The sequence below is a fragment of the Helobdella robusta genome (genome assembly GCF_000326865.2).
Source record: "Helobdella robusta unplaced genomic scaffold HELROscaffold_1, whole genome shotgun sequence".
Classification (NCBI taxonomy): Eukaryota; Metazoa; Annelida; class Clitellata; order Rhynchobdellida; family Glossiphoniidae; genus Helobdella; species Helobdella robusta.
Window position 1 is genome coordinate 11,778,100 of NW_008703570.1, and position 21,281 is coordinate 11,799,380.

At 30.3% G+C, this 21,281-nt stretch overlaps 7 protein-coding genes across 7 annotated transcripts; 3 read left to right on the plus strand and 4 right to left on the minus strand.

Annotated features, from left to right (window-relative positions):
* Nucleotides 1-2,682: 2,682 nt before the first annotated feature.
* Nucleotides 2,683-4,155, minus strand: HELRODRAFT_63233 (hypothetical protein; the record flags this gene model as incomplete). Its single annotated transcript, XM_009011496.1, has 5 exons — nt 2,683-2,721; nt 2,928-2,982; nt 3,185-3,294; nt 3,503-3,579; nt 4,083-4,155. Coding segments are annotated over 5 exons (354 nt in total), but the record flags the coding sequence as incomplete, so codon positions are not given.
* An 899-nt stretch (nt 4,156-5,054) lies between these two features.
* On the plus strand, nt 5,055-6,390 carry HELRODRAFT_63410 (hypothetical protein; the record flags this gene model as incomplete). The annotated part of the gene is made up of 3 exons (XM_009011497.1): nt 5,055-5,330; nt 5,458-5,826; nt 6,154-6,390. 3 exons carry the CDS (start codon nt 5,055-5,057, stop codon nt 6,388-6,390), a joined length of 882 nt encoding a protein of 293 aa, XP_009009745.1.
* Nucleotides 6,391-6,689: 299 nt separating this feature from the next.
* HELRODRAFT_159622 (hypothetical protein) lies at nt 6,690-9,441 on the plus strand (the record flags this gene model as incomplete). Its single annotated transcript, XM_009011498.1, has 9 exons — nt 6,690-6,762; nt 6,859-7,168; nt 7,307-7,379; nt 7,645-7,728; nt 7,902-8,003; nt 8,243-8,383; nt 8,465-8,695; nt 8,982-9,263; nt 9,379-9,441. The coding sequence occupies 9 exons, from the start codon at nt 6,690-6,692 to the stop codon at nt 9,439-9,441; spliced, it is 1,359 nt and encodes a 452-aa protein (XP_009009746.1).
* A 58-nt stretch (nt 9,442-9,499) lies between these two features.
* HELRODRAFT_159623 (hypothetical protein) lies at nt 9,500-11,715 on the minus strand (the record flags this gene model as incomplete). Its single annotated transcript, XM_009011499.1, has 11 exons — nt 9,500-9,538; nt 9,614-9,721; nt 9,868-10,012; nt 10,102-10,180; nt 10,452-10,549; nt 10,658-10,736; nt 10,832-10,917; nt 10,994-11,051; nt 11,252-11,356; nt 11,425-11,524; nt 11,665-11,715. 11 exons carry the CDS (start codon nt 11,713-11,715, stop codon nt 9,500-9,502), a joined length of 948 nt encoding a protein of 315 aa, XP_009009747.1.
* A 1,163-nt stretch (nt 11,716-12,878) lies between these two features.
* Nucleotides 12,879-15,829, minus strand: HELRODRAFT_63467 (hypothetical protein; the record flags this gene model as incomplete). The annotated part of the gene is made up of 11 exons (XM_009011500.1): nt 12,879-12,965; nt 13,170-13,266; nt 13,371-13,456; nt 13,575-13,647; nt 13,743-13,900; nt 14,231-14,380; nt 14,553-14,774; nt 14,919-15,049; nt 15,118-15,244; nt 15,399-15,456; nt 15,693-15,829. Coding segments are annotated over 11 exons (1,326 nt in total), but the record flags the coding sequence as incomplete, so codon positions are not given.
* Nucleotides 15,830-17,530: 1,701 nt separating this feature from the next.
* Nucleotides 17,531-18,677, minus strand: HELRODRAFT_62947 (hypothetical protein; the record flags this gene model as incomplete). Its single annotated transcript, XM_009011501.1, has 6 exons — nt 17,531-17,564; nt 17,719-17,819; nt 17,918-18,087; nt 18,175-18,253; nt 18,536-18,584; nt 18,655-18,677. The coding sequence occupies 6 exons, from the start codon at nt 18,675-18,677 to the stop codon at nt 17,531-17,533; spliced, it is 456 nt and encodes a 151-aa protein (XP_009009749.1).
* A 596-nt stretch (nt 18,678-19,273) lies between these two features.
* Nucleotides 19,274-21,180, plus strand: HELRODRAFT_159625 (hypothetical protein; the record flags this gene model as incomplete). Its single annotated transcript, XM_009011502.1, has 7 exons — nt 19,274-19,359; nt 19,479-19,557; nt 19,621-19,756; nt 19,819-19,901; nt 20,028-20,091; nt 20,167-20,666; nt 20,815-21,180. 7 exons carry the CDS (start codon nt 19,274-19,276, stop codon nt 21,178-21,180), a joined length of 1,314 nt encoding a protein of 437 aa, XP_009009750.1.
* Nucleotides 21,181-21,281: the final 101 nt, after the last annotated feature.

Consider the following 21,281-nt stretch of genomic DNA (forward strand, 5'->3'; position numbering starts at 1 on the left):
TAAAACCTTGTTGCGATAATGTTTTTTTTTACCGTTAAAGTTACAGGTAGATTTGTTAATATTCTTTCTTGTTTTTTTTTTCTTCTTATTTTAAAAATGTTCTTAATTTGTTGTTTTGTTTTACTTTCATGACTATATATACGAACACACGTACCAAATATCATAGTATGTTTGCATGCCCGTCTGTATTTGCGTGGTGTGTGTGTGTGTGCGTGTGTGTGTGTACGTGTAGGAAACTTGTTTGAAAGATTATTGTTATTTTTTTTTTCCTGTTTGATGTGAATGAAACATTGTTAATAATGCGTACAAGATTGTATTAATTTTACATATTAGATTTGCATTTGTTAATATAATAACTATGTTGGGTTTCATTAAAGTTTGCCTATAAATGTTGTTGCACAGATGTAATATTGGTTTTAATTTCAATTTTCATGTCGAACATTTAATAATTGTTAAAAATGGTTTCTATAAATTTGTGAACGTTGTTCTAGTTATGATTAGTGATTGTGATGCTGTTCTTACATTCATTTCCATTATTATTATTATATTATTATTATTATTATTAATCTCATCGAATGCCCAACAATTTATATATATGCTATCCTACCATCATTGCTCGTGTTCAAATCAAAACGTCCGATAATATTTTTTAAAGAGATTTTCATTAAAAAAAAAAAAACCCTAAAGCAGTCACGAAACAATAATTTGTATACGTTTGGTCATGTGACACAAATTTTTTTCCGTAAGTCACGTCATGGCGCATATGTATGACTTGAACATCGGTATGTCGTTAAGAAAGCATTAAATTAATCTTATAAATCAATTTGAATTTAATACTAAAATAATAAAGTTCCACTAACGCTAGTTTTACCATCGTTGAAGTTTTTCTCAAAAATTTATTAAACTATTGCTCGCTATGCAGTAGTTGGCGTGCCTTCCTTCAAATATGTCAATGATTTTTGTCCAGTAAATGAATTAATGCAATAATACAATCCATCCATCAAGTCCTTAATAATACCTTATATTGATACATATGATAAAAAGATAAAAATTTGTATATATATATATATATATATATATATATATATATATAATACTTACACTATATATATATATATATATATATATATATTCATTTACATATAGTATAATTTTTTGTATGTTTTTTATTGGTAACAATAACACGCGTGCACATATACACACACATACACATACACTTTCTCACACATACACAAAAACACACACACACACATATATATATATATATATATATATATATATATAATTGTGGCTTTATTGATAACTTTTTGTCAGATCACTTTGTGAATGTACTTTTTCGCGGGTTAAAACATTTTATGATTAATTATATAAATGCATACACTGATGAACATAATATGCTATACACGCCCATATATATATATATATTATATATATATATATAAAGATTAAAACTGTCAGAAATGCAATTATTGATAAAAATCACAGTATGTTCCAAGTGAGTTAGCATCCTGTTTAATTTTTCGATTCTCTTGAGTCCAAAACCAAAATTTTCATTTATTTTAAGCATGTTAGAACAAAAAAGCTTTTTCAGCATTTCTAAACCATCATCAGTGTTCGAATTGATACGTTGTGTATATGGCCAAAATCAATTCAAACACCGAAGATGGTATAGGAATACCGAAAAAGACTTTTTTGTTCTATCATGCTTAAAATAAATAAAAATTTTGGTTCTTAACTCAAGAAACTCGACAATGGTTTATGATCTACCGTAAGAAAAATCGAAAAATTAAACAGGAAGCTAGCTAACTCAAAACATGGTGTGATTTTCATCAAAAATTGCATTTATATATATATATATACAAATATATACATAATATGTATATATATATATATATATATCAATCCTCTTTTATAGTCTCTATCCGTTATGTGTCGGACAAATATATATATATATATATATATATATATATATATATATATATATATATATATATATATAGTGTACGTACTTCTGTTTACAATGCCCACACATAATATGGTTTTCTTTTATTTAGGACGATGTATTTAAAAAAAAAATATAATAATAAAGACAATAAAATAAACTTCTGAATTTAAAAGTGGATTCTAGTCTATACATTAATGCTAAAAAAATAAATCAATGAAATAATAAGATGAAAGGTTGAGATATACAAATAAAGAAGAATTGATAACATAACGTAAGCACGCCTGAATTTAATTATTAATAATTATTATTATTAAGTACAACATTCCTACTAAGAAACACAATTAAAAGTTCAGTCACACAGTTGATGATGATGATGACGATTGATAATAAACAAATTGAGATGATTAAAATTATGATAGCGATTATAATGATAAGGATGATGATGATGATGTAGTTAATAAATAGTGATAATAATGTAATAAGGATGATGATGATGTAGTTAATTAATTAATAATTAATAAAAGGTACATGTTGATGTTAAGTCGATGATGATGGTGATGACAAAATAGAATAACATAAATTTACACATTCGCTCGTTCATTTGGTTTTGTATAACGCTGGATTGTGACGATAATGATGATCAAGGATGATAATGATTGATGATGATGACGACGACAATAATGATGGTATAAAATGAGGATGATGACGACGACGACGATGATGATGTAGTCAGCAAATCATGTTCCTGGCCTGGGTCTCAATATCAACTTCCCTGTCTAATTTTTTTTAATTCACATATCTTTAAAATAAATGTACCAAAATAATTTTTTGAATATTATACCTCAAATAATTTTCAATATTTTTTTCAAAATATTTTAGATAATGTATATCAATAATATATTTAGATGTTAAAAGTGAATTTAAGTTGACATCAACTAGTCAATTGTCAAATATTTTAAGATTTCTGCTAAGAATAACTAACATCATCACATGACATATTGTAATCAGCCAGAACTGATCGACATCTTGAAGCTATTCTGCACAATTAATCAATCAATTAATTAATTAATATTAATTACTAATTGGTATACAAAAAGTAAAATAACATTAAATATAATAACATAAGAAAACAATTGTAAAAATTACTTTAAATAAAAAGTACATCGCAAAAAAAACGATACATTACATAAAACGATTTGGTAAATTTACAAGAATGGTAAATATTACATGGCGACTAACATGGATGGAGCAACAACTCTCTTGTGGATGCCGAGAAGAAATAGAATGATCAGGCAGATGCTACTGGATGTGAAAAATAAGTGGTTAAGTAAGGAGTCGAAGAAGGAGACCTGGAAAAAAGTATCAATGTTAAAATATCTTTGTCATGCGATAATAACAGTAAAAATGCCAATGATGTACAAAATGCTGATGATAATTGTCAAAATGCTGATGTTAAAAGATAACAATAATGATTAAGTTGACGTTGAAGAATAAAATGATGACAGCAATGATTAAAAAGTTGATGTTGATGACAATGATGATGATGAAGTTGATGACAACCTTAAACGTTTCAGGATCCATCAGCCAGTTCAAGGCTCCAGCAATTGTGCAAACTGCTGTTAACAGGAGGACAACTAAAAATATTCAGTAAAAATAATTTTGAGTTTATAATTTAATTTTCAAGTTATTGCAGAAAAATGCATTTTTTTGAAATGATTCAAAAACTAAAAAAATTTAAACAAAATATTTTATTAATTTACTCATCATTAATTAAAGCAAAAATTTTCAAAAAAAAATATAATTCTCTGGTTTAACTCATGAAATGAAATTTATTAAAATTTACTTTACCAGTAACAAATAACAAATTAATATCATACAATTAATAATTCAAAATTAGCAATTTATGATAAGCAATTGCTGCTAATGTTTTTCCATTCATTTCTATCCATGCTACCCAATGTATTTCTATAATCATTAGCCCCTCAGCGATCTTAGTTAAGAGCACTTACAGCACACCAATAATAATAATAATAATAATAATAATAATAATAATAATAATAATAAGCAATTCATAAATAGCAATTCATAATTAGTAATTCATTATTTGTTAGTATTAGTAATCATAATTTATAATTACATCTCCATCTGACAGTAATCGGTTGTAGTTGTGATATCACTTCTGTTAACCTCCTCTCAAATGCTTTAAGATCTTAATTTGCAATACAAATATTAATATTAAATAATTAATAATATCAAATAATGATAGTAATATATTATAAATGAAAAATATTAATAGTAATACTTAACATATACTATAAATGAATTAGGATTTAACTTAGCATTGCATTCACTTCAATTGCAATGCTATTTTTTTCATAATTTAAAATATAAAATATTTAAAATAGAAAATTATAAAAAAGAATTTTAAAAAGATGTGGTGTATGATTTAAATTTAAAAGATGTAATTTTTTTTACTTCATACATAATAAAGCACAACACGTGAGATCTTTGAGTTTGGTGTTCACACAGTGAACACCAAACTCAAAGAAAAAATCAGGAAATATTTTTCAAAAGTTTTGTTGTGAAAATTGTGGAGAAGAACAAAAAAGAAAAGGCAAGTGCATTATAAATAAAATAAAATAAATAACTAATTAAATTGGCAGATCATTTGATCATTGACATTTTTACAATTAATTTCATAGTGGTACTGGTAGAGCATCTTAAATTAAACTTGCAACTATGTGATAGTGTGTGTGTGTGTGTGCGTGGCCGTGTAGTCAAAAATTAGGACATACCTTCAGTTTGTTCGAAAGACATGACCTAAAATTTAAAAAGGTATTTGATGAATATTAACTAATATATGATACAATTCTTATTTAACTTGATGCGTGTTCCTCACACTAACATCTTACAAAACATTTTTCACTAAATCATGCGGATCGTATGATTAGTTTTAAAATTCAAAACAAATAAGTTAATGTTAGTAAATATCGCTAGCGAAGAAAATGTTGTGAAAAAGTAAATTAACAATCTATGCTTTCATCACGGATTTCAAATATCTTCATTGGACAGAAAATAAAAAGAATTAACAATAACGACACAACGCAACATGTCCGCTGAAGATTTGAACGACAAAAGCTTTGGAGTCTTGAGTTTGTACGGTTACACGGTGAATAATGAAGTGTTAGGTGTTGGTGCCTACAGTGTTTTACACTCTGCATTCTCCAAAACTCATGAAACTGAAGTTGCTATAAAAGTTATTCCCAAAATACGTGGTGCTAAAGAGTTTTTGACACAATTTCTCCCAAAAGAATTAGAGTTGATGAAAGAATTGGTGCATCCAAACATCGTCACATTCATGCAAGTTATAGAAACCAACGTTAAAGTTGGTTTCTATAACTTGCATGAATTTGACGATGATGTTTGACGATGTCTGATTATCAGACTGACATCAGTCTGATAATCAGACAATCATGCAGTGGTATTTAATTTTTTATTATTTACTTTTTCAGATTTATATAGTGATGGAATTAGTGAAAGGTTTGAGTCTTTTACAAGCTGTGCAAGCAAAGAAACAACTGAACGAAAAAACATCTGAAAAAATCTTCAGGCAACTGTGCAACGGCATTGAGTACATCCACGAAAAGGGAATAGCCCACAGAGATTTGAAATGCGAAAATATACTTTTAGACGCGAGAGGGTACGTTAAAATAATTGATTTCGGATATGCAAAAAGTAATTTAAACTCTACCGACGAACTTATAAGAAGCACAACTTTCTGTGGAAGTTACGCATATGCGTGTCCTGAAATTTTGCAGGGGCGTCCTTATATACCCTTTCTAGCTGATGTATGGAGTTTAGGTGTTATCCTCTACATCATGGTAATTTTGTGTTCTTTTATGCAATTGTTTAAATATGTAAATATTTTTAGTGTAAACTTGTGACAAATACATTGCCCTGAGCTTGTGTAATTTTGTTTATGTGTGATTTTGTACCAGTACTAGATGTGTTTGCACAAAGGGCAAAGCAGAAAGCTAATATATAACAGTGAAAACTCGATCAAAAACAATACTTCACAATAACTTTCAAACAATTAATTTAATTAATCAAAAAATAACCTTAAGCAGTACTATTAAGATAAATAAATTTATCTCAAAATTGAAGCGAAATCTGTTATTACAAATAAAATTAATGTTTTTAATTTAAAGGTGTTTGGTTCGCTGCCGTTTGAAGACACGAACTTGCAACGTTTGTTAAAGTTAGTGGTTATACCTCTGTTGATGCCAACTAGTATCAAAATAAGCGGACGATGTCAGAAGACCATTAGAAAAATTCTGACCCCGGAAGAAATCCGCCCAAGTGTATCGGCCGTCAAAGAACTTTCATGGCTTAGAGAATCATCAAATGACCTCAAAACTTCGACGCTGAAAGAAACTGATGCGTAACTGTTGCGTATTCCAGGCCTATGCCTAACTTTACTCAGATGACACTGTGACTCTCCGTTGCAATTGAATAAGTTAAAAATTGCGCGTAATTTTTGTTCTTCGTTTTTTACTACATTTAATTTACGTGTTGAGGTTGTGTTGGTTTGGTTAATTAAATTTTATAATAAATAAGTTTTTGAATGGGTTTTTTTTTGTTTAAATACAAATTTGTTTAATGACTGAGTTGAATACAAATTTGTTGAATAATTTCGAAAGTTATGAAGCGAGCGATAATATAAATAAGGACCATTCTTATTCAAATGTTATCTGGACAGAAGAGAAAAAACATCTGCCTGCAATTTATCTTTTCAAAATCAGCGCAGAATATCAAAAGTTGGCAATCAAATAATTATAATTAACTGCTGAAATATGAAATTGTTTAAATATTTAATTAATTATTTATTTATTTATATATTTTTAGAAACGAAGATGATGATGATGAGGAAGGTGTAGTAAATGTGCTTGAGGTAAATGATGAAAGCTACGATGAGGCATACGAGAAACCTCGCTTGTACAATGTGGAGAAGTCTGTGAATGCCATGAATCAATGTCAGCGCTACTGCCACTTTGCCAGATTTTTTATTACTAGTGATAACAACCACGATGATGAGGATGATGAAGTTAACACAGCCAATAAAAAAACAGCAAATAATGACAATGAAATGGTGAATAATGAAAATCATTTTGAGGAAGAGGTTTATGAAAGTTTGGAGAGAGATCAAACACCTCCATGTCTTTTGTAAGTCATCAAATGTTTTTCTGTTTTATGATTTTGATACTGTTTAGTAGTAAATTTAGTTTAGTTATCTTTATAATGATTGTTTATAAGATTGATTATAAGTTAGATTATATTATATGATTGTTATCATTTTTCCAGACCCAGAGATGATCAGTCCAATGCTCAAAAATATGCAATCAAAAGAGTTTTGAAACTTTTAAAGATGGAGAGAGTAAGAAGACTAACTTATGAAAATGTAAATAATTAAGAAATTTTTAACTTTTGACATTTCTGACAGTATATTTTTTTATTTTTTTAAATTTTATTATTTTATCATTTGTAAAAATTATTTTTTACTTGAATTACTGCAAAATATTTCAATTTAATGATTTTTTTAATTCTAAATGGGTTGTTTGATATAACTTCTTTTCATCACCATTTGATCGTATTAATTTGTTTGTTAATGTAAGATAACAACAAATTATTATTTGTTAAAGTCAAGAAATGAGTTTATAAAAAGAAAATTGAGCCTAACACAATTAGCTGAACAGTTTAGAAGAATTATGGCCACCGTTTATTGGGTTAGTTTTTTCATATTTTTGTTATATAATTGTTTCAACTAATGACCAACTTAATTAAATTAACTATTAGACTTATTTCGTTTTAAATTGTTAAAATGTTTTTATTTAATTTATTAATTAGATTGTCATTAGCTTGTAAAGATGTTGTCATTTGAATGAACCATCATCCTTAGGACAAATCTGTAGCATCCTGGTTGCATGGCAAACTTGTCAGCACCTTATCTGAAGAACTTTTGGTCATTTACATTGAAATACTTCAATTATTGAAGTCACAAGTAAATTTTAAAATTTGTATATAGGCCACTGTATGTATTTATTAACGTTGTAAATTTCTTTATTTTATATTTTCTTACATTTACATTTGCCTTAATCTGTCTAGCTGATTATACCATCCAATTTTATCAGTTAAAATTAATTGTTTCATTTTTATGAAAAATTTAATTATATTAATATACTTTTTTGAAAAATCATTTTTAGTTTTACTAATTTAATTATAAAAATCACCTTGACCTAGCTACCCAACTTGATCGACACAATGATAGGAGACAATTTGAAGCATCTGAACGAGACAGCAGCTGAAGGCTTCAACTTACTTCTCAGTTCTCCCTGGCAGCCTGTCGACGTCATCAATCCAACCAAACGAATTATTGACCAGGTTTCACGCAGCATTTAAGTATTTTTCTCTTCTTTTAATTTGACTTTGAAATAAATTTTTTGTTTAAAAATTTTATTCCAGCCGGGCATCAGCCAACCAATCTTGATTAAAATTGAAAACATCGAAGATTCTGGCAGTGCAGCATTGAAAAGGAGGTGGAGGTTTTGGGACAGCTACTTATCTGACACTGCAAGGATTTGTAACGTTCACTGCGTGGAAGGCTCCCACGCTATTGCATGTCATGCATCTATTAATCACATTAGGAACCACATGCAGAGGTTAATGCACAAAGTTGTCAACAGAATCAAAAAGGTTTCATTCTATGAATTATTTCAAAAATTTATTTGCATTTTATCACATTTTTTTTGTAATTATTTAAATACAGAAAAAAATTGTCAATTTAAGCTGGTGAAATTTATCTATCAAATTTTTTTTTCTTCACAGATAAGACACCAATCACCGAGATCTCCAATATTTTTGATGGGCAAATGCTATACATCGCTAATTGCTCATTTTGTATGTATTCATTGTACATCTATTATTGTATTTTTATTAGAAAAATTATATTGTGTGAAATCAATTTTAACCTTATTCAAAGGTATCGAGCAAAGTTTTAGTGGATGGAGTTATCTGCCTAAATTATTCCTTCGATAGATCTGGCGACAATCACCTGATCGATATAACCACGCCTACTCTGTACATTATTGGTCAGCGTTCGAAATATAACTGCCCAGTTGAACGGATAGAATCTTACCGACAGAAATATGATGTTGTGACTGGATTAGTGCTTGTGGGCGGTGGAGATGATGACCTTGAGGTTGATTTTCCACGTTTGAAATACTACGAAATCACGCAGACCATTGTTGACAAGTGCATTCTGGTTTGTTATAATTTTGTTACTAGATTTTCTCAGTTAACTAAACAAAATTTGTAAATGTCTCAGCTTATTTTTATTTTTAGCGGTTTTACAATTTGTTTACTTTTATATTTTTCAGGAAAAAGTTAAAGATTTTATTGCATGCGTTTTACATTCTAAAAACCGTTCTCTTAATGATTGATTTACTTTATATTGTCTTTTCTATAAAATAAAACTCACAAATCTTCCATTCATTTTTGTTACTCATCTTTTTCCAGACCCATTGTTTTGAGAATTTTCTGCAAAAATGTATCATTAAGTAGTTACATGAGCTAATTATCGAATTAAAAGTTTTTGCAATTCAATTTAAAAACCTTTGTCACAAAATATTCTGGTTCAATAAGTCGCTCCACCAAATTAAAGTGGTCCATGCCCTCTGCAATTGAAAACTCAATTCGTTCAAATTTCTCTTTCTGTAAAATCTTTAAAGCAATAAATTTTTCTATGCAAGAGTTACCATACTTAAGAAATGACCACAGTGTTATTTTGTGATTAAGCGATTAATGGATGAGCTGAAAGTAAATGTGACAGTAATTATAATAGGAATGTAGATAGTCAAGAAACTAACCCTGTAGAGCTCTAACGATTCTCTTTTGAAGAGTGGAGGATCTTGTTCAGCAGCAACGATGAAATATGCTGCATGCTTCAAGTAGGCTGCCAGATTTTTAATGTGTTTCTCACTTACCAGCGGACTTATCTCGCAACTCTCTTCTCTGTTTCAACAATTACAAAAATTATGCATGAATGAATAATCTGTTTTCTTTTTTGTCCAGTCAATTGCATCAATACAAATTCTGCATACCTTGTCATGTGAAGGATCTTGTTTTCAGAGGATTCGTAAACAGGTCTGGCGTCGAAAATACCCGATAGTAGAACAAAACCTGAAAAAATGATTATCGTGTCATCATTTGAAAATTAATAGCTTTATTACCTGGTTAATGATACAATAAAATTTTAAATGCACGCGAATACTTCTGGCTTCGACTTTTTATGAACGCTTCCGTATTTGATAAGCTAAAATCGTAGGTGTCACTACAACAATGAACTGGTACGGAACGCGCATTATCGGAGTAGAATAGACAATATCTAGAATTTGATAGTTGTGCGGATAAGCAGTTAATACTCACAAAAGAATTGAAACGTTCATCGAACCTTTAATGTATTGACTTATGAAAGGTAAATCGTCGCATGTCGTTGTGGATGTGAGTGCCAGGTGGGCTCCTGCTGAATGCCCGCACAGGTAGATGTTGCTATTGGAAGAAATGCATCGACGACTGATTATACTTCAATGCATTTATGGTATAATTGTATGTTGTTAACGTTTTCAATGTTCAAATTATTTAAATTCTAAGACGAACCTGCATTCGAGAGCTACAAAATATTTCACTATACTAGATATAGCAACGCTTGCTTGCTTAACCATTTCCGTTAAGGAAACTATTGAAAGTGTATTTATTATAGAAGTTATTTGATACATTTTCAAGACATTAAATATTATACATTTTCATTAACAACATGATAGAGTAACTGACCGTTTGGAGCAAGATTGTATCCAACACTGACATAGGTAGCATTTTTTGATACAATCGGACGTCCGATGTAATGGTACTGCTGCCGACTGATAGGAAAGTAATGAATAGAAATTTTTTGCATTCGAGAGTTAACATGTCAGTAAAATTTCAAAATATAGATACGTTGACGACCTCAGTGCTTGCCAATATCCTCCATGAAAAAATACAAATACTGGGTTTTCTGAAATTTATTTCAATATTTCAATAGAAAATTTAGATTCAGACACAGACATGCATTAATGTGCATCCCTATAACTAAATGTAACTAACTGACTAAACGCATTTAAGTTTAGCAATTAATATAAACAGGTTGTCAGCTTAAATTTAAACTGTTTAGAAACAGTGGATTTAGTTCCAAATTTTATTGTGTCCAGTACGAACTTTTTGTTACTCCATCATTTGTTACGATGTCGTAGGCTTGCTTATCACTCGGTCCATATTTGATGTTTTCTTCAATTTTTAAAACCTTTGACGCGTTGTCGCTCGCTAATGTTAGTTGAAAAGTGTTCAATAATTTCTGTTTTTAAAATAAATTTCTTAAAATATTTATTTACCCTCGTTAATTAAATCAATGTGAGACTGAACAACTTTGTCGGCAGGTAATAATCTGGTCCAGCGACTTGGCGATATCTCAAAATCTATCTCTTCAAAGCTCTGTAGGATAAACGGAGAGGTCTAATAAAAAATCTGATACGAACGTATGAATGAGTAACGTTGCTGGTGGACGTACGCACAAACGTCCAACACACGTTATCCAAACGTTTTTTATCATTATTACCAGCGCTATTATTAACCTTGCTTCTCAGTTCTTCAATATATCTCTCGTAGTCGTCGTCGGTATACATTTTAAGCGATAGATATTGCAATTTAAACCCTGAAAAAACTACGTATTTCAGTGTATCTATAGATTATAGCCAAGTAAGTTTAACACTTATTATAGACCATACAATAGAAAATACGTACAGCATACACACGCCAGATTATTCATCTTTTGATCTCATGGCTAAAGTGCAAAATCAAAATGTTAATATTTACTTAATATTACTTTAATCGCTCGATTTATTACTTCTTGTACTTAGTCTAATTTTAGATCTTAATTAAAAAAGCGGTGTTCTTTTGTTAATTCTTAAAAAGTAGTAGAAAAAACTGTATAGACTGGGCGAAAAATAAAATAAATAAATAAAAATAAATAAAATAAAGCTCATCTCCTTTTTGAATTAACGGAGAGTTTAAATCGTGAGTTAAATATAATAAAATTTCTTCTGACTCGCGATAATCGTCGACAACTGAAACTTAACAAATTAAGAACAGTTACTTCATACCTCCAGTTGAACATTTCATTGAATAGCCACATTGAAAAAAATGACTCACAAGACAGCCGTTATAAAAAATGTAAACTGAAATTTAAGTTTTATGTTCTTTTCGACAAATAACGACATAGGACATACCAATTTCAAGTAAATGCGTTTAAATTAGACGTGTAAAAACCATAAGCTCACAATCTACGAATTCTTCTCTTTTTGGACATTGCACTACATTAAATATTAACTTCAATACAAATAAATAATTATTATAATACCAATTACTACAATTGAAACAATAACATTGATATTACGTAACTGTACACAAAACACTGCCACATGTCTTAACAAACAAATATTAAACGTTAGCCATGCACATATATCGCATACAAAGAACATTAAAATACATCAGTTTATTTGTAACAGCAGTAAACAGTTCACTACAAACAAGAAACTTAACATCACACGCATGCATACGCACACACACACACATTTGCGTACATTATAAAACAGGCACACATCCATCAAAAGACAAAACCAGACAAATAATTCAGATTTTTACATAAACTATGGTACAACAAGAATGAGAAAATGATAAGCTGGGTCCAATGAATCAGACGAGAAGCATTCAATCAATCAATCAATCAATCAATCAATCAATCAATCAATCAATCAATCAATCAATCAATCAATCAATCAATGAATGATTACAATTCAACTTTCTTATCAGCAGATGGCGTGGGCAGGTCGTCTAGCTCAACATCACTTAGATCGATATCTTCCTCAGGAGGCAGCTGTTGAAATTATTTATTTTTGCAATTATATATTCAAGAGAATTGTGATGAATATAAAAAGCTTAGTAATATGACTAGAAAATAGAAAAATTTCATTTCAACTGCTTGATCTAACATGAACAGAAAATGCTAAAATCAAAATTGTGTATCTGGATTCAACTGATGGTTTAAACATTTAAAGAATAAGCCAATCAATCAACCAACCTCTCCATCCTTGCCATCCCAAGCATCAATTGTTTTAACGTCTGGAAGTTTATCATTCTTTATTGGCTCTGTTGAACTTCTGCCTACAGCTACTTCCCTGGATAATAAAACAAAATTGAATGTGAAGATTAAACATATTCATCAAGCCAACAAAACATACAAATAACACATAATTAATAAACGGAGATTTAAAATACTAACAGCAAAAACTCATTGACTCCCTTCTCACTGAATGATCCTTTCAACCACGAGAACTTCATCTTGCGACTGTTAACTGCAGCCATAGCCTACATGAGATTAACGTTGTGGTTTAATGTTAAGATTATGACTATTATCTTACCCTAACAAGCATACAACTAAAAAAAACAAATAAAACACAGCAAGACAAAAGAACAATATACATACAGGATAACCAAATCCACCAATGTTCAGAGCACTTTCAACATCCTGTTGGGAGCCAGCCTCCGCCCACAGCCATCTACAATTCAAATAAAAAACATATTATCATCTCTAAACCAAAATCATGCTAACATCATGTGAAACTTGCGAAAACATCAACATCTAGAAACCCACCCCCACATCTTCTTCTTGTGCTTCTCAGCTTGATGTTTCATGATGGCAAGGTAGTCATTCCTGCACTTGGACTGACAGTCGAGAATGTGTGGCAGGATGGCAATGATGCACAATTGATGCTCCTGGCAGGCTTCTTTCAAGCGAGATTCATCTGTCAGCTGCAAGATGATGTGATGATGGTTCGCTACAATGATCAGATGTCGGTTATGTTGACTTTTATCATTCACATTATCAAAATAACATCATCCATGTATCCACATTACAACCCTTCCACAGCTGACATTAATAGAAAGTAATAAACAATAGAATGCAATAATATTTTGTTTCAGCAAAACTTTTATCTTTCTTCCCTACACACAAATATTTACAGGGTAATGTAATATGATTTATAATAGAGAAACAATCTAATATATCCCACATAAATAACAACATAACAGACAAGAGTGCAGATGACCAGAAAGAATGAAGAACAGCTGAAGAGCACAAACCTCAAGAACTTCGGGTGGAGGAATGTTCTCAGCAAGTTTGTCCAATGCCCAGTTGACAATATCATTTGCAGTTCTTCCACCATCAAAATCAACAACCTCACCATCCTTCTTACCAGAAGGAAACATCTTTATTGTTGGGTAACCATTCACCTAACAGGTACAGTTTAATACATGGTTCAACAATACAGATAACTTTTACTCACTGTTAGACAAACAAGCAACAACAAAATCAACTTTAATTAACATTAATAATATACACAAAACATTGAATCAGTAGCGATATAATGATTACAATGATAAAAATGATCTAGTGAAAACAAACCCCATATCTGCTAGCCATGACAGTGTTGACAGTAGCATCTAAGGCTCCCAATTTGACCTTGCCCTTGAGTTCTGTGGCAGCAGATGCCCATTCAGGAGCCAGGTTCTTGCAGTGTCCACACCACGGAGCAAAGAATTCAACGAGCCACATGTCATTAGAACGCAGAACAAGTTCCTCAAAATTGCTGTCTGTCAGTTCAATGACATCCTTCTTATCTCCTGGCTGCATGTGATTGAAAGTTAAGATTCAAATAAATGCTAGTTTACTGCATCACAAACAAAATTCCTTTCTCATTGTAACAAAAAAACATTTTATTGAAATACAATTAATAGAATGCAACTACTGAGCACTTAATATTGTGTGTACCTTTCTTTCTCCACCACTGCTACTTCCACCACTGCTACTACCACCACCTGATCTTCCACTCAATCTTTCTGTGGCCAGAGTTCTCAAGTGATTGATGGCAGTGTCAACAATCGACTGAGCAGTTCTGGCACCTTCATAATATACATTTAAAAGAAAAAAAATTACAACACTTCACTTTTGAAAAATCTCATAATCTTACCATTGTAGTCGGATGGATTGTTTTTATTAGACCCAAAAATTTTGATAGTAGGAAAACCACGAACATTATAGCTGGACCCCAACGACTGATGCTCAGTTGCATCCACTGCGCCTACTTTCACTATTCCCTAGACAAAAAGTAAAATGAAATAAACATAAGAAAAAGTGTGCTGAGAAGATAACGAAACATCAATTTATTGACAAAACATGTAAAATAAATAAAATGATTTAGCCCAAAAAATAAGAAAATTAAAAAGAGAAAAAAAATTAAATTTAAGAAACCTTTAAGGCTGTTGCAGCTTTTTTCCATTCTGGTACAAGATTCTTACAATGTCCACACCTATCAGAAAAGACATTTACTTAAGTGACTGGTCTTACATTTTTTATAATATAATAATACAATACAAAAAAGAGCTGTGTAATAAAAAAATTAAGAGATTGATAATTTTCAATTAAATAGATTAGCAATAGAGCAACTTTTTAAATAGAAATACAATACATTATAGATAGACTATTATACATACAGACAAATGGAGGCTATTGAAACTAGAAACAAAAGAACGAGATATAACAGACCATGGGGCATAGAACTCGACAAGCCACAACTCGTCACTGTCCACAACACGAGATCTGAAGTTTGCATCTGTCAACTGAATGACGTCATCGGAAGATGAATACAAAGCAGACGTACATGCTACCAACACACACAGTACAACTGTTTTAACAAAAATTATCAAAATTACTCCTTAAAGTCAATAAAGTTTACTGAGTAAATAAACTTTTAAGTAAACCTTCCTAAATTGTTAAGTGTGCATTATGACGATTATGTTAATTTTGTCATGAATTATAAATTTACTTAAAAATTGTGTTAGAATGAACAATTTGTGAACGGTGGCCTGCGACACAAGAATTTTGTTTTCTTTTAGCTTTGGTCTCCTAATCATTACCTAATTATTATTAATTTGGATTGAATAAAATTTGATTTGATTAATTTTTAAAATTAAAATTCCTAACCCTGACACTAACCAACTCAAAATTATTACCAAATATCATCATAAATAAACGTAAAATTATTTATTATTTCATAAAAATATTTAATTTACTACATGTTTTTTTTTTTTAAAATAACTTTTACACTTTACTAAACGTAGCAACTATGACTCAAAAAATAGAAAAAAATTAAATTAAAACAAATGAAACGGAAACCAAAAAATGCTAACTTATTTGAGCCTGCATAATATAAACTGGAAAATAGTATGACGATAAAATAAAACACAGATTGAACGGTGACACAAATGAAAGCCCTAATCGCGAAAATGACGAATTAGTGCGAACGCCGGCCAATTCTTATCCTCATAACAACCGCACATCAATCGTTCGTGGCGAATTTTCATTGGTTGAAGTCATCAACATCTCTCACTTTTCACTTTCAACACGCATTTCATATAGCGCATATTTCAATATTAAAGCGTATATTACATTAATTCATGGATATATATTAGTCAACTCTACCCGATGTGCGCATTGTATCACGTTAAATTTTATATATTAGACCTGAAATAGGTCTTTATTAGGTTTAAATCATTTTAAAAGAACAATCCTACGTTAGTCGTAGGTGAAAAATGAAAGCATGGCGCATTCTCTGCGCAACCACGAGTCAAGAATTATCCTTGTAAAATGCCATGCAACTATTAACCCAGGTATTGTCCTTTAGTTATATTTAACCATCCCATTGTAAAATGCCATGCAACTATTAACCCAGGTATTGTCCTTTAGTTACATTTACGCATTCAACACAATGGGGGGCGTTCGAGTATTACGTAACACGAAAAAACGACTCTTTTGACTACCTCCCCCCCTTCGTAACACTTCCGTAACAAACGACTTACCCCCCCCCCTGTTACGTAACAAAAAAATTTTTAATTTTTCGGTAATAAAAAACAATTGAATTTAGAGTAGCATTTTTTTTGATTTTTTTCCGTATGTACCACGCGGTCACGAAAATGCATTGTATTCGTCGTTTTTTTATCAGAATGTTCATAACTGCTAAGTTTCATGGATGAAAACGACAATTTTAAAGAAATATGATCATTAACCATTTATTAACATAGATTCTATAAAAACTACACTAACATTTGTGTTTTAGAATGAAAAATTAAATTTATTAATAATGATAAATATAAAAAACATTTTTTCGTTAACAATTTTTGAACCCCCGTCCCCCCGGAGAGTTGCGTAATATTCGAACAGCCCCATGATTATCTGACTATTTTAAACTAAATTTTTCTTCGCATTTAAAACACCTCAGATATAGAAAAATCAAAAAAGCAACCGTGTTAAGAAAATGCTACTGCATTGGTTTTATTTCTCAATCAAAACACAACAATAGTTTCCATGAAAATTCAATAACAGAATTACGAGACAAGAGCTGACGCTGTGGAAGATTCACTGAAAAAATAAAAAATTACACACATTAATATTGATCTTGTGTATCACAAACATAAAAGCAATAAACTAAAGTACTAAACAAAACAAATATAATAAAAAGCATAATAATACAATATAAGAATTTACAAAAAAATCGAATGAATAATATAATTACTATTTCCAGGTGGGAGGAAGAACCTTTTTGGTCTTGTAATACCTGGCTAATCTATGGATTCTACTCTCCACCAAAATAAGTCTAAATTTAGCATCCTTGTCCTGATATGGAAAATTTATGCATTAAAATACAGACCAGGCATGTATTAAGTATATGTACATTATTCAAGATTTATAATTTTATTATTTCCAGTACCGACCTTTCTATTTCTTTCCAAGTGTTTTCTGATGGCAACAGCTTTCTTAATCAGGAAATACAGATCCTCTGGAATTTCTGGGGCTAGACCCTTGGCCTTCAGAATTCTTAGAATTTTGTTGCTAGTGACAGATTTTACTTGGGCAACTCCATGAGAGTCTCTCAAAATCACACCTGTGCAATCATTTAACTTCTTATTAAAATGACCTGATAGCAAAATTCTTCAAGTTAAAAATGAATTCAGAATGAAAATATTCTGACCAATTTGAGATGGGGTCAATCCTTTCTTTGCCAATTTGTAGATCTGCTCTTTGACATCATCAGAACTCAACTTCAACCACTAATACAAACAATGAATACAATTAAGTATTAACAGACATACAAAAAATAGCTTGTATATTTTAATATTATTGTTAAAAATTTTACGATAAATTAACAATAAAAATAGAACTTAATTAAATCAGAATTGGTGACCAAGAGCAATCAAAAATGAAAACCCTTGGTCCCATAATTCTTCTGCTTCATTTTCATTTGGGTATTTGCGAGCTCAGAAATTAAAAACGTCACCACGCAAATCCCAAACATAACCAATTTCCAAAACAAATATTGAAACGAAACATACTGTTGGAACACTTCGACGGTATGGAAGCGATGACTGGGAAATACCTTTACTAAAAATTAAATAAAACTGGATAAAAATGTTTGTTACAAATAAATGAATTGATTAAATAAATGTCTAACCCAGGAGCGTGCATACGACCCATCTTGAGAGATTACAGAGACCCACCAAATAACACGCCGTCAACGATTAAGGATAAAAAGGAAAAAGAACGTCGCTGCAAACAGCAAAGACTTACTTAATTGTTAACCAAAAACAAACACAACAAATCAAACATTTTAAAACTTTGAAAATTTTAATTTTACAATAATGTTATTAATAAAATTATTAAATATAATTAAATTAATTAAAAAACTAATTAAAATAATTTTTAAATAAATAAACAAAAAGTTTCACTTTTATATTTTGAACGATAAATGATATGGTGAAAGTTAAAAGTTAATGAATATAAAAAGAAAATAGTGTCATTACATGATTATGTTTTTTTATTGGTGAACGTCTTTCTCCGTAAATAACTTATGTCACCTCTTTCTTATTCTTATTATAAAGAAAGGTTTATGATAACCCATATGTTATTTAAAATTTAAATTAATTAAAAAAGAGGCAGTGTGTACTGAAAGAACTGTAATCTTAATTCTTAAAATGCCAGTAATTGAAATAAATAATTTAATTTTTTTAAAGACGTTGATGATTGATAACAATTGATGACAGTTGATAAGACTTGTTAAAGTCAGCATCAAAATGGCTCTGAATGTAGATGGATTGAAGCGATTACAGGAGGCCACAGAGCAGGTCTTAACTGAAACTCAATCAAAAATTGATAAACTGTAAGCACAAAATTTCTATTTTAATAAGTTATGTTATATAATACAAACATTTAATTTTCACATGCTCATTATTTTATTATTGTCAATTACCCTACATAAATTTTAATTAACAACTCCAGTAATTTGATGTTACAAGATTACTGCTCATTGAAGGAAAGGCTAATCACTCTACCTGATAAGTTATCGTATCAAATCCTGGTATTTTAATTTTTTTGTTAATTCTGTCATGCATGTTTGTTTTAATTGTCATATATTTCCAAGGCCCCATTTGGAAAATTAGGCTTCATGCACGGCCAGTTGATCAATACTAATCAAATCACAATCCTGTTAGGAGACAATTGGTTTGTTAGAACATCTGCCAAACATGCCTCTGGAATAATAGAGAGAAGAATTTCAAGTGAGATTTATTTAAATATAACCAATCTATGGCGTCACTGATAACATTTCTACTTAATTTAGACCTTGAATTACAGATTGGGGAATTGAAGAAACAAAAAAACCTTATAAAACCAAGGCAGCAATTTACTTCTGAATATTTGCTGGTTAATATTTTATACTAGATTGAAATTTATATGGGTTTGAAACTCTAGCATTGTATGTTATGATAATTTCAACTATTCAACAAAAATGTTTCAATGTTTAAATTCACTTTTAATTATTTAACTAAGGAAAATAATGAATGTGTCGAAATAAAAGAGGAGTGCAATGATGAAGAAGACTCAAAGTGGAGAGGTAAGCTGTTCAAATGATGTATTGCAAGAAATAAACTCATTAAATTGAATGAAAAATTATTGTATCATTTTCAAGAGAGACACAAAGAAAACCTCAGAAAAAGCAAAGAGAAACAGATCCATACTGGCAAATCTACATCAAATACTGAAGATGTTCAAGAAAACGATGAATCTAAGCTATGGAAAATTTTAGAAGAACTTGAAGAAAAAGAAGATAATTATCTGGAGGTACCAGGAAATGTTGAAAGTGATGAACAAAAAAACACAGATACACAATCAAATGAAGATGACACCTTAAAGAATGAAAACTCAGACATATTGCAAAATTATGATGATCTGTATAATGATCTGTTCACCAACAAAAAGACAGCAGAAACTGAAAGTAGCAGTAGCCTGGGTAGAGTGATTGCAGGTGAGGTGCAAACAAAAAATAAAAAGTCAGTCAGCTGGGAAGATGAAGAGAATGAAAAAGAAATAAAAGATTTACACAGCACTGAAAATTATGATAATGTTGTTGCTGATGATGACAGTGATGAAGACGAAGAAGATAGTGATGATGCCAATCAAAGCATCACAGTCAGTAATGAAAACATTTGCATAAATGAACAAAACTCAATTGTTGTCCGCTTCACACATTCAAATGTAAGTTATTTTCATTGTCGATCTTAACGAATTATAATGCTTTAAGCAAGAAGAATATCAAATTAATTTTGAAAATTTACAGGCGGCTTCACACCACTCCTCCGGAAGCACCATTGAAACTCCTGGTGATATATATCCTCTCTACATTAGCAAGCCTAAATCAATCCTTAAAAAAACGTTCAACAACGAAAAGGCAGGTGAAGAAAATAATGTTTGTAGCAATGCAAACATTAAATTAACGAGCGAAGTCCACAAAAAAGCTCCTGCGAAAATAGAAAAAAATGAACATACAGTTGACGTCGCTGGTCCAAGCATAGAGGCTTGTTCGAGTTTTGTGGTGGAGAGAGATGTGGCACCAAGCACATCAAATTCAGTATTCAAAGACGAAATTCCACGTAAAGACAATATTAGAATTTCAAAATTTAAAGCTAACAGACTTAAGAAATAAAATAAAAAATTATTTTGTTTTGTTTAATTGAAAATATTTTAAACAGAAACTGAATCATGGTTAAAAATGTAAAAAAATGAGAACAATTATTGTGCATGCTT